The sequence below is a fragment of the Trichechus manatus genome, unplaced genomic scaffold (assembly GCF_000243295.1).
Source record: "Trichechus manatus latirostris isolate Lorelei unplaced genomic scaffold, TriManLat1.0 scaffold00076, whole genome shotgun sequence".
Classification (NCBI taxonomy): domain Eukaryota; kingdom Metazoa; phylum Chordata; class Mammalia; order Sirenia; family Trichechidae; genus Trichechus; species Trichechus manatus.
The window spans coordinates 9,798,915-9,811,233 of NW_004444012.1; the positions used below are offsets into that span (position 1 = coordinate 9,798,915).

Consider the following 12,319-nt stretch of genomic DNA (forward strand, 5'->3'; position numbering starts at 1 on the left):
TTCTAGGCAGTTCTGCCATGATTAGGAGCTGTTCTAGGCAGTTCTGCCATGATTAGGAACTGTTCTAGGCAGTTCTGCCATTAGTGGGAACTGTTTCAGGCAGTTCTGCCATTAGATCTGGGCAAGTGAGGCCCCGCCCTGGGCTCTACCGGCTAGAGGACCCCATTCTGGCCTTCCCTAGGCCACATCTTTCCCTGAGCAAGGAGTCTGCAGGGCCAAGGGGACGTGCCCACCCAGATCCTGACCCCGCCACTCCGTGCTTCAGGTACACAGCATCTCTTGCCGTGAGTTGGCTTCCAGGGCCTGTATGGGCATCTTTTCTGGGTCCATCCTCCCAAGAACAGACCCCTCTGTGGTATGTGCTCCTCTCAGCCCGAGGAGCGGCCACTTGTTAGGGGAACGGGAACTGAACTTGGGTATGCAGGAATGCTGTCCACACCTGTGCACTTGAGGCCCCTCGTGGCACATACCCTTGGCTGGGGGTTAGTTCTTGTGCCACCACATTCTGCCACCAAGGGGTCTGAGGATTATGGATGCAAACCTGCCCTCCCAAATTGTTTTGGGGGTTTATTTGTCAAGATATTAAGATAGAAAATAGGGTTAGCTGATTCATAGAAGTCCCTGGGTGTTATAAACAGTAACAAGTGCAACTTCTAACTGAAAGGTTGGAGGTTCCAGTCCCTCTAGAGGTGCCTTAGAAGAAAGGCCTGGTGAGCTACTTCTGAAAAATTAGCCATGGAAAACCCTATGGAGGATAGTTCTCCGACACATGTGGGTTGCCATGAGTCAAAATCGACTTGATGGTAACTGGTGGCTGAATCACAGCATTTAAATATTTAGCCATATGGCATGTGGATCTTCATTTGTACTCCTGCCCCAGACCACCACAATGTAAGAGGAGGGTCTAGTTCTAGTTATCAGGATGAAAAAATGAGTAAGACAGTTTCTATGCCCTTGAGAAGCTCTGAGCCTTTGGGCTGGCATGTAACCAGTTACAATAAGTGGTAAATATTCTAACAGAGTTCAGCACCGAGTTCAAAGGGACATGTTTTCTGGAGGCGTTGAGAAAGGCTGTCACAGAGAGAGTGATTCTTGAACTGGTATTTGAACCAGAGTCTTAAAGGATGAGTAGGACTCTGCTAGGAAGGGCAGGTCATTCCAAGCTTAGGGAACAGCGTCTGCAAAGGCATGGCAGTGTAGAGCCTAGTGTGGTATTGCGGCAAAGTGTGTTATTGAGGTGAGAGGGGGAAGGGAGTAGCAAGTGTTTGCTGATAGGCTTAGTTGTTGTTAGTTGCCTTAGGGAAGCTTTAATTCAAGGACTCCTCCCCTCCCCACACACCCATATACATCCCATCTTCCATCTCATCTGAGACCCACTCCCACATCATTGTTTTCTGCATTTCTGTAGGTGACAAGAACCCCAGGAGGCTGGGAAGCCCTGGCTGTTGTGGTGCCTGTGCCACCCTTCACCTGCCTGCTCCGGGATCTGTCTCCTGCCACCAACTACAGACTCAGGGTGCGCTGTACCAATGCCTTGGGGGCCTCTCCGTATGCTGACTGGGTTCCTTTTCGGACAAAGGGTCTAGGTAAGGGACTTACAGGACATGGTGGCTGAGCAGGGCGGTGGTGCTGGTGGTGTTGGCATGGAATTCTGGATACAGTTTATGGGAGAGGGGCTACCTGAGAAGGATGATCCTGTATCATTCAGCAAAGGTTTGCTGAGCGCCTGCTGCATACCTAATGAACTAGAGAAATCCAGCCTCTCTCCTGTACAGCTTCAGTTTCAGTGGGTGGAGCAGACAAACCAACTTGAACAGATGAGAGGATGTGGTGGTGAGGAGTGGCCCGGGGTGGTCGCAGTGATAAGGGAACATTTGGGGGAATTCACTGCAGGAATGGCTGTAGGTGACAGGAGCAAGTGCAAAGACCCTTTGACAGGAACTTGCTTGGAGTCCTCTGGCCACTGCAAGGAGGCTAGTGTGGCTAGAGCTTCCTCGTGTGTGAGGGGAGTGGTGAAGGATGAGGTAGAGAGGCAGTAACCATGGCGATGAAGAGCAACACTGCTGAGCTGGGGCACTGCTGGTCCTGCGCATTACTTCCCCCTCCTCCCCAGCACAGTGAGTGAGCAGAGTCAGAGCTGGGAGGTGAGTTTAGTTCTTGGGAGTTGGTTCCGAGGCCTGGATGGGATAATGATGGTGGGAGGGGCAGGGGTCTTAGCAACCTTCTCTTTTTGGGTGCAGCCCCAGCCAGCGCTCCCCAAAACCTCCATGCCATCCGCACAGACTCAGGCCTCATCCTGGAGTGGGAAGAAGTGAAACCCGAGGGCCCTGTGGAAGGCCCCCTGGGGGCCTATAAACTGTCCTGGTTTCAGGACAACGGAACCCAGGTAAGGGGCCGCGGAGGCCTCCACTCTCCGGGTACTGGGGAGTTGGCTGACTGTGCTCTAGGGCCTTTAGAGCTTCAGAATGGCTCTCCTCAGTGGCCTGGGCCTCCCACCAGCCTGGATATTCACCGCCCCAGCCCTCCTGCCAGCTCCCTCTTTATTGGATTATGTCTCTAGTTAGGGGTGTATCCTGTGGCCACTTTGTACATCAAGCAGGAAGCACATTCCTGCACAAACTGGGGGAGGGCACAGATAAGGCTTTCTTATCCAGGCCGGGTTCTCTCCCATCCCCCACCTCTGCATTCCTAGACTGAGCCTTGTTTGTCTTCGGGAGAGTTCTCTGTAGCCTGGAGCAGGAATGTGATGACTCCCAGCAGGTTGTGTTCCAGAACCTGAGCACCCCACGCTCCCATGCTCCTAGGCTCCTAGCTGGACCTATTGCTGCCCCAGGCCCCAGCGTGAGGCCTTACCCTCAGGCTCAGTGTGGGGTGGGGGCTTTTTCTGGCTGCAGAGTGAGCTGACAGAGGAGGGGACCAGGGTCAACTTGACAGGCTGGGATCCCCAGAAGGACCTGACCGTGCGCGTGTGCGTCTGCAATGCCATTGGCTGTGGGCCCTGGAGTCAGCCTCTCGTGATCTCTTCTCAGGACCATGCAGGTGAGGCCTGGGGGAACAAGGAAGCAGGGCTTTCAAGAGCCAGCTGTTGGGAGGGACTGGCAGGCCCTTCTTCCTTCCTGATAGGCCCACAGACTGAGAGTCAAGCACTTGAGACCAGGGTTGGTATTTAATAGCCTTTTTGAGCCCAGCGGTACACATAGTGACTGTGAACTTAGGGTCACGATGAGTCAGAATTGACTCATGGCAATGAGTTTGTTTTTTTTTGTTTTGGGGGGTTTGTTTATTGGGAAGCTGCTTTCTTATTGACAGCGCATGCTGCCACAAGGTAGGGGCCTTAATGACTGTTTGAAACCGAGGAAACCAGCCTGTGCTACGAATTACTGTTTATTTTATAGAGTATTGTATGAAGTGTCTGAATTTTTGGTAGAAAAAATAAGAAATTTTGAGAATTTTTATTTGTTACACATATGTATCAATAGACCCCAGTGAGGACTCTAGGGTATAATTAGTGTACTTCACCTGTACCACTAAATACTTAGGGTAGGCTTGTGAGAGGAGGCAAGGAAAACAAATCCATTCTACCTGCCAAAAATTCAGACATACTCAATGATTCAGCATGCTTCCTTTAACGAAAACACATGGTATCAACAAAAAATTCAAAGCAGAAAATAATTGGGTCACCAAAGGGTTAAACTATGTTTCATTCCCCACCCCATCCCACCGCACCCCCTCAACTCTTAGACCCAGAAGGAGCACAGAAATCCTTGGTAGTGCTATGGGGTCACAGGAGCCAGGGCCTGTTACTGACAAGGCAGGAGCCAATTGAGTCTACCTCTGAGGGCTCTTTCCACTCAGGGACCCTTGTTGACCAGGCCAGATGGCCATCCTGGGAGAGTTCTGAGGGACTCCTTGGTGGCAGCTTAGCTGATGCTGCTGCCTTTCCCTCCATAGGCCAGCAGGGCCCTCCCCACAGCCGGACATCCTGGGTGCCTGTGGTCCTGGGTGTGCTCACTGCCCTGGTGACGGCTGCTGCCCTGGCCCTCATCCTACTTCGAAAGAGGCGGAAGGAGACACGATTCGGGTAAGGGGGGTAGCGGAGAGGGAGAGACAGGTGGGGGCTGAGGGCCTTGGAACTCACCGCAGGTCCTCGGTTTCCCTTTAGGCAAGCCTTCGACAGTGTCATGGCTCAGGGGGAGCCAGCCGTTCACTTCCGGGCAGCTCGATCCTTCAATCGTGAAAGGCCTGAGCGCATCGAGGCCACACGTGAGTGGTGGGGGATCATGGGAGGAAAAAATGAACTACCTTTGTTTACCTGTCTGCATTCCTTGTACCAACTCATTAATCTGACCAGTATGTTTGAACTGTGGTGAGACCCAGTCACACAAGACAGACAGACAAATCTACTCTCGTGGAGGTTGCCATCCCCAGCTGTGGGAGTGCTAAGCTCATCTCTGTGTTCTAAGGGTGGAGTCTGGGGTGTCGGAGGTAGGCTGGACTTTGGATTAGGAACTGACCTTTCTCACTGACCCCCTCCTCGCAGTGGACAGCTTGGGCATCAGCGACGAACTGAAGGACAAACTGCAGGATGTGCTCATCCCAGAACAACAGTTCACCCTGGGCCGGATGTTAGGCAAAGGTATGTGGGGCTGTGCAGGGGTTGGCAAGAGTTTGCTGTATCTGAGTGTATTTGGTTCCTCCTATCACTGAAAGTGTGGATTTGGGTTAGCTCCTATAAACACAATGTTCTTGTAGACCCCTGAGTTTGGGAGGTTTGGGGATGAAGCTGGGGATAAAGATGACTGAGGAGTCACTCCCAGCATGCTCTGCTTTGACTGTGGGCAACAGAGCCTCCTCCAGTGGCTCCAGAATCTGATGATTTTGCGAACCCATGGATGGTCATGTGGGAGGAAAACAGTGGGGGCAGCAGACCGAGGGGACTGACCTTCATTTGGATCTGTCGGCCTAGGAGAGTTTGGTTCAGTGAGGGAGGCCCAGCTGAAGCAGGAGGATGGCTCCTTTGTGAAAGTGGCAGTGAAGATGCTGAAAGGTGAGTAGAGCATAGTAGTTGTGGGGTAAGAGTATCACTTGGGAGGGTGGAAGGGGGACTGATCCTGAGGCTGACTCCACTTTGCCCCTAGACTTTCTGAGAAGAGCTAGTCAGCACTGACGGGGCTGCTGTCTGCACCACATGAATAATTCACAAGCACAAACCCACAGACTTATTTGTGCCCCAGCCTTTCCTCTCTGCCGTCAGCAGTGACTCTTCTCTGAGCTCACTCTTGGGATGATTAAGGCTGTGATTTGTTGAGCTGCTGGGCTATCCAAACCAAAGGGGAGGCTTTGCAAGTGGAGAAATGGTTGGACAGCACTGCTCCGTGGAGGTTTCCCCTGCTGCTGGGCAGAGCGTCTCCTGGGCCAGGACATCTGAAGGATAAGGCCTTCGAGTCTTGGGAGTCTCACCTCTTTCCCTCCCTCCCGTTCTGTTCTCCCAGCTGACATCATTGCCTCCAGTGACATTGAAGAGTTCCTCAGGGAAGCAGCCTGCATGAAGGAGTTTGACCATCCACATGTGGCCAAGCTTGTTGGTGAGCCCCTTCTTGGGGGAGGCAGATATAGAATAGGGCCAAAAATATACTCCCCCAGGTGGGAGGGCAGCCTGTGGGAAAGAAGCTTGGACTTACCTGGTGAGTAAGCAGGTGTAAGCAAAATAGATAAGGAGAGTCCTGGCTGAAACCTGACCAGATTCCAGATGAGATTACACCCACTCCTCACTTATCGACATGGTTAGATTACAAAGATCAGGTTGTTATGAAGAAATCAGTGTTATGCAAAAATGGAGGATGACCACATCACATCATAAAATGAAGGATGACTACATCGTTACATAACTGCCAAATTATATCATTACATAACTGCCAAGTTACATCATTACATAACTGTCAAACCACTGACAATCATGGTCCAGCCAAGTTGACACACAGCCTTAACCATCACAGCCGGTGTTACTCTCGCCTTGCACCTTGGTGTTCATTACCGCCAGACATACGTTGCTAATGCGCAAAATAGTCAGATAGTAGATTTTTTACTATTGTAACTGCAAAATGTCAGATAACGAGCTAGTTGATAAGTGAGGAGTAGGTATAGTTTCAGAGCCTGTAACAAAGACTGCTCCTCTAGGAGGAGGAGACAGAGGAGATGCTCCAGAGCTCGGAATTAGTTTATTGGGGCAGCCCCGAGTCACCAGGCCAGTGTGCCCCTGTGGAAAGACATGTGGCAGAGCCAGGGCTGGAGGTGGGGCCCAGCAGGTGGGAGCTGCTGTAGACACCTGAGCCATCCTTTGGCCTTCGTGTGCCCAGCTCCTGACTCCCCCTTGTTGCCAGGGGTGAGCCTCCGGAGCAGGGCCAAGGGCCGTCTCCCCATCCCCATGGTCATCCTGCCCTTCATGAAGCACGGGGACCTGCATGCCTTCTTGCTTGCCTCCCGGATTGGGGAGAACCCCTTTGTGAGTACCTGGGGTGGGGGAACAGGGCCTGGAGAGGACCCTGGGAAAGAGGGGCTTGGTGGGCAAGCGATGGAGCTGGTTGGGAGCAGGGGGGGCGCAGAGATTGATGCCTTTTATGCTAGCAAACTACCTTTTCTGTTACAAAGCCTTGCTGCGGCTTCTAGGCTGGGCAAGGGCCTCTTCTGGGAGAAGAGAGGAGACCTGTGTGGTCCCAGATCTCAGCGCTTGAGCTCTCTGTCAGACTTGCCAAAACTTCCTTGCCTTGGGAACCTCCCCCGCCTTCCTTTCAGTGATTCTGAGGACATTCCTTCGGCCTTCTGGCCTCTGGCTGGCAAACCCCCTTCATCCTGCTTCAGCTGGGTGGGCAGGTCTAACCTGAGCTTGTCCTGTTTGTCCACCAGAACCTGCCCCTCCAGACACTGATCCGGTTCATGGTAGACATTGCCTGTGGCATGGAATACCTGAGCTCCCGGAATTTCATCCACCGAGACCTAGCTGCTCGAAATTGCATGTATGTGAATTCTAGGGGCTCAGGGTGGGAGGCGGCAGCCAGTGCCGGGACGGGCTAGCTGATGGTCAGCTCCTGCCTGGGACCTGGGCTGGTATGCCGAGGACAGCTTGGGAGCACCGTGCCCGGCTCTGGTAAGGCTGTGGGACGGGGAAAGGCTGACCCCCATCCTGCAACACCCCTCACAGGCTGGCAGAGGACATGACGGTGTGTGTGGCCGACTTTGGACTCTCCCGGAAGATCTATAGCGGGGACTACTATCGTCAGGGCTGTGCCTCCAAATTGCCCGTCAAGTGGCTGGCCCTGGAGAGCCTGGCTGACAACCTGTATACTGTACACAGTGACGTGGTGAGCAGAGTGGCACAGGGAGGCTTTGTGGTCTGGACTGGTGTGAGGGGGCCGTGAGCATCCTCAAGGGCCTAGCCAGGCCTGCACTCCTGGCTTCGGCCACCCAGTTATGAGGCCCCTGAGCCCTGAGGTGTGCCTGCCTCGGAGCCAGGAAGCTTAGTGACACACTTCCACCTGTGATTCTGTCCCAGTGGGCCTTCGGGGTGACCATGTGGGAGATCATGACTCGTGGGCAGACGCCATACGCCGGCATCGAGAATGCTGAGATTTACAACTACCTCATTGACGGGAACCGCCTGAAACAGCCCCCAGAGTGCATGGAGGACGTGTGAGTGCCCCAGGGTGGGAATCCTGGGAGGAAACGGAAGTTTCAGCTGCTGGTTACCACGACAGCTGCTGGCCCAGTGGGAGCCCAGAAGCTCGACTGGACATGTGTTTATTAATTTATTTTGGTGGGAATGTCCTTATACTGAGAGGGAAGTCTGACCTCCATTATGTTCTGGCTTTTTCTATTTTCTCCAGTTTCCAGGGAGAACCAGGTACCCCAAGGGCAGAAGGCACAGGTGAACCAATAGTGCAGGCTTCCCTGTCACCTTCTTGCCACCCCCACCTCCTTCCTTAGGCCCCAGCTAGTCTATAAAACCTCGCCAGAGAGAGGGCTGCAGAGGGGCAGGAAGAAAGCTCCGTGCTGCCTCATCCTTGCTGTACGAGGAGGGGCTGGGGGTGAGAGGCACATCCCTTTCTTGGTTTTGGCCTCCTATCAAGGGAGATGGGGGGACCTAAGATAACAAACTGAGATGCTGGGGGAGAAGGGAGCCGCCCAGTTTCCCTCCTGGAAGCCTGAAGTCATTGGGAGTGGGGTGGGGTGGTGGTATGGCCCGTACAGGCGTTGCTTCGAGCCTGTGTGACATAGTGACAGTAAGCACAGCTTACATTAGCTGGGCACTTCACAGGCGTTCTTGGAGGTAATCCTCCTCTAACCTTATGAGGAAAAAACTATTATTACCCCATTGTGCAGATGAGGAGCTAGGATTACAGAGGTTAGGTAACACAGAGCCAAGGCCACACGGCTATCAAGTGGGTGAGCTGAGATTCGAACCTAGATCCCTGTGACTTCAGAGTATGTACTCTTAAGCATCACACCAACTGTGATTTGTCTGTCCTAGTCCCCATTCCCTCACCTCATCCACGCCAGGGTTTCCTGGGCCCCCAGAGGACCTTTCCACTAGTACCAGGGAGCAGGAGCCCACAGTGGTCCAGGAAGGAATCTGCTCCCTGTTTCTCGCTGTGGATTTGGACCTCCAGAGGGCTGAGACCGCTGACAGGCAGAGGAGGGCTCAGCCTGAATGATGGGGTCCTCTTTCTCTAGGGCCGTGAATTCGAAGGGCCCTGAGCCTGGGCTGTGGGTAACTTACCTGTACCTGAGAGAGAAATCTGAGTGCACGAACCAGGTCCTGCCCCTGCTATTCATTCAGCAGAGTGCAGGGCACAGTAGGAGCAGGGCTTCCGGTAGCTGCAGAGACTCTGCCAGGCAGTGGGGACGTAGCCCTGGCTCTGCCTCCTCCCGGGCTGAAGCTGGTGTTGCCAGTGTAGGGTGGACAGGCGCCAGTTGGCTCCTAGCACAGCCTTGAGAATGTGTCCCAGCCCGGCCATGTGCCATGGCCTGGATCATTCCCACGGCCTACCCGGAGTCTGGCATGACTCCCCCGTCATTGGGGCCCCTGGCCGGAGGGCTGGTGTATGGTGGTGCTTGGGGCTTTTGTCATGGGCACAGGCAGGGAAGTCAGGCATTTGCTCTGACTGGACTTTGCCTCAGCCTCTCCCAATGGTAGGTTTCTTCCTTAGCCTGGGGCATTCCGTGAGAACAGGGATAGGTCTTCAGGACATCTGTAAGGCCCCTGAAATTCTATGTAAAGAAGTGCTCACGCCTGGGGAAGAGGCCTGGAGGCTTTTCTCAGATTCTCAAAGGGGCCCATGACCAGTGAGGATTAAAGACTGCCTGACTCAGAAAGGGGCAGGAACTGGGTGAATGGACACGGGACATCCGGGGCGGAAAGGAGGAGTGTGCTGTCGCGTTATAGGGAGAGCAACTAGGGTCTCATAACAACGTGTGTATAAATTTTTGTGTGGGAAACCAGCTTGAACTGTAAACTTTCACTTAAAGCACAATAAAAAGAAAAACAGACCACCTGAGTGGCTCTGCCTTGTGAGGATTTAGGGCTCAGAGCCCTCCACCCCACTAAAATAATCCTGCCTCCAGATTGTGTTCCTGAGGACCTCCCCCGCCACCAGGGCAGCATAGCAGGGACTCTGGAGCCCTCCCACCTGGCTTCAGGTCGAAACTTTCTCGTTTTCTACATGTGTGACCTTGGTCAAGTTTCTTAGCCTCTCTCTGCATCAGTTTCCCCATCTGTAAAATAGGGATAATTATAAGACTTAATTCATTGGATTGTTGTAAGAATTAAAGGATTTAATAAATGCAAAAAGCTTAGAAGAGTACCTGACACATAGTAAGCCCTGTACATGAGTGTGCTAAATAAAAAATGGTTGTGAGGGGAGGGCCATCCTTCCCCTTTCTTCTGGATACTTATTACTTCTCTCACCTTCTCTCTGCCCCAGATATGAGCTCATGTACCAGTGCTGGAGCGCGGACCCCAAGCAGCGCCCGAGCTTCACGTGCCTACGAATGGAACTAGAGCACATCCTGGGCCACCTGTCCGTGCTGTCCCACAGCCAGAACCCCCTGTACATCAATGTGGAGAGTGCCAAGGGATCTGCCGAGGAAGGCAGCCTGGGCCTGCTGCAAGGCGGGGAGCAGGCCAGCGAAGAGGCTGGGGATGCCAGTGGCTTGGGAGCAGTGGGGGGCACCCCCAGTGACTGTCGGTACATCCTGAGCCCTGAGGGGCTGGCTCAGCGGCCTGGGCAGGAGGAGCAGCAGCTGGAGAGCCCTGTCAGCGAGGGCCAGAGGCTGCTGCTGCTGCAGCAAGGGCTTCTCCCCCACAGTAGCTGTTAGCCCCCAGGCAGAGGGCAGCTGGGGCCATCAGAGCCCTGCGGGCTTCTCTGCCGGCTGACTAAGCCCCCTCTGACCCTAGCCCGGCAGCAAGGTGTGGAGGCTCCTGTGGTAGTCCTCCCAAGCTGGGCTGGGAAGCCTGACCGACCAAATCGCCTAATCCCAGTTCTTCCTGCAGCGACTCTGGCAGCCTGGAGGCACTTCAGCCCTTGGCTTCGTGGAGGTGGGCCAAGCCTGGTCGTCTGAACCCAGGCAGCTGGCAGGAGAGGAGGGGTGGTTATGTTTCCATGGTTACCATGGGTGTGAATGGGAGTGGGGGGAGGGTAGATCCAGCCCTGTGGGCCCCTACCCTCCCAGCTAAGCTGCCCCTGCTGCTTTAGTGTGTGCACTGAGCCGCCTCCAGCCTGGGAACCCCGCTGGGGCCTCGCCTGGGTTTAAATGGCCAAGTTTACCACAAAGAAAAGCCCTTGTGTTGTCCCCCTTGGGTGAGAGACGGTACAGTCAGATCCTGAGCCCTGTGGTAGGAGGCAGTGGGACACTCGCCTTCCTCATTCCTCAGCCTGCCTAGGCCAGGAAAAGTGGGAGCGGCTTCCTGGTGGCTGACCTGGCCACGCCAGGCCATGCTCAGGCCATGCTCGACAGCCACAGGCTGCCAGACGCCCGTCTTCTAGAGGAAGTGCACTGACCCCAGCAAGAGGAAGGGGTGCCGTGGGCCTTGCCCAGGATGAGGGAGCCCTTCTCCCTGTCCTCCACAGTCTGTCTGAGCATGCTACCAAATCCCAACTATCCTAAAACTAACAAAGGCAGCTGTGTCAGCCCAGCCCTTCCATGCAGCGTCCTTAGTCCCAGCTTCCCCTCTAACTGGAGACCCTCTTCTGTCCCAAGTCTCCTGAGGGAAAATAGGCCTGATGGCTGGTGTGGGTGAGGGGGAGTTACTGGAGCCTAGACCCCAGCCTGGGCCCCGGGGAGCCTCGGGGAATGCGTGGGGCGCATCCTTGTTGTTAGGGACATTTCCAAGCTGTTAGATGCCGTTTAAAAACAGAAATAAAATTGAAGACTAAAGACCCAAGGTTTTGTCTCTTAAATGTTTACTTTTTTCCCAGATCACAAAAATGAAGTATTTCTGCGTAGAGAAAAGTCTGGGAAGACATATGCCAAAATGTTACCAGCTGTTGTCTTTATACGATGTGATTAAGGGGACTTTGTGCTTTCCAAGCTCCCTGAGTTGAACACAGAATGCTTTTGTAATTACAGAAGACCCCAATGCATCTCGTTATGTTAAAAATAATCACTGTAGACAAGTAGGAAAACGTAGAAAATCATGAAGAAAAGATGTGAATTACCTATAATCCCACTGCCTAGAGCTAACCATTGTTGACTTTTTGAAAATCCAAATATTTTGAAATAGTTTGCTTCTTTTATCTCGGAACAAGGACAAAGAGGCTATCTTTGCTGTCCCCTGCCTGTCTATTAGGAAACCCTGGTGGTATAATGGTTAAGAGCTACCGCTGCTAACCAAAGGGTCAGCAGCTTGAATCCACTTGGTGCTCCTTGGAAACCCTGTGGGGCAGTTCTCTGTCCTATAGTGTCACTATGAGTCAGAATTAACTCGATGGCAGTGGGTTTGGTTTGGTTTTTTTTTAACCTCTCTGTCAAGGAGCCTTGTTGGCACCGCTCCATTGGAAGAAAAGCCCTGGCAATCTCCTGTAAAGATTACAGCCTAGGAAGCCAGTTCCACCCGTCCTGTAGGATCTCTGTGAGTCAGAATTGACTTGGTGGCACTCGACAACAACTCACGTATCAGACTTTCCTCCTGTCCTTGTTGTGGAGACTTTGGTCTCACCTTTACGACCTTCCCTCCAGCCAGGGAAAACTGCCTTCAGAACAGGTAGGCAAAGAGAATGAGAATCCTCTTGAGGATTAGAAACTAGAGCACAGAGTTTAACTCCAA

The 12,319-nt window shown here is 53.3% G+C and overlaps 1 protein-coding gene across 1 annotated transcript in view; it reads left to right on the top strand.

Annotated features, from left to right (window-relative positions):
• Nucleotides 1-10,683, top strand: part of TYRO3 (TYRO3 protein tyrosine kinase) — a 25,560-nt gene extending 14,877 nt beyond the window's left edge. The window contains exons 11-23 of the mRNA XM_023735100.1: nucleotides 1,409-1,586; nucleotides 2,241-2,386; nucleotides 2,895-3,039; nucleotides 3,952-4,081; nucleotides 4,163-4,263; nucleotides 4,541-4,636; nucleotides 4,967-5,047; nucleotides 5,493-5,585; nucleotides 6,381-6,502; nucleotides 6,904-7,013; nucleotides 7,199-7,358; nucleotides 7,550-7,686; nucleotides 9,978-10,683. Of these exons, the coding sequence (XP_023590868.1) occupies nucleotides 1,409-1,586; nucleotides 2,241-2,386; nucleotides 2,895-3,039; nucleotides 3,952-4,081; nucleotides 4,163-4,263; nucleotides 4,541-4,636; nucleotides 4,967-5,047; nucleotides 5,493-5,585; nucleotides 6,381-6,502; nucleotides 6,904-7,013; nucleotides 7,199-7,358; nucleotides 7,550-7,686; nucleotides 9,978-10,371 (1,893 nt within the window). The 3' untranslated portion in view covers nucleotides 10,372-10,683. The remainder of the gene's footprint in view (nucleotides 1-1,408; nucleotides 1,587-2,240; nucleotides 2,387-2,894; nucleotides 3,040-3,951; nucleotides 4,082-4,162; nucleotides 4,264-4,540; nucleotides 4,637-4,966; nucleotides 5,048-5,492; nucleotides 5,586-6,380; nucleotides 6,503-6,903; nucleotides 7,014-7,198; nucleotides 7,359-7,549; nucleotides 7,687-9,977) is intronic.
• Nucleotides 10,684-12,319: the final 1,636 nt, after the last annotated feature.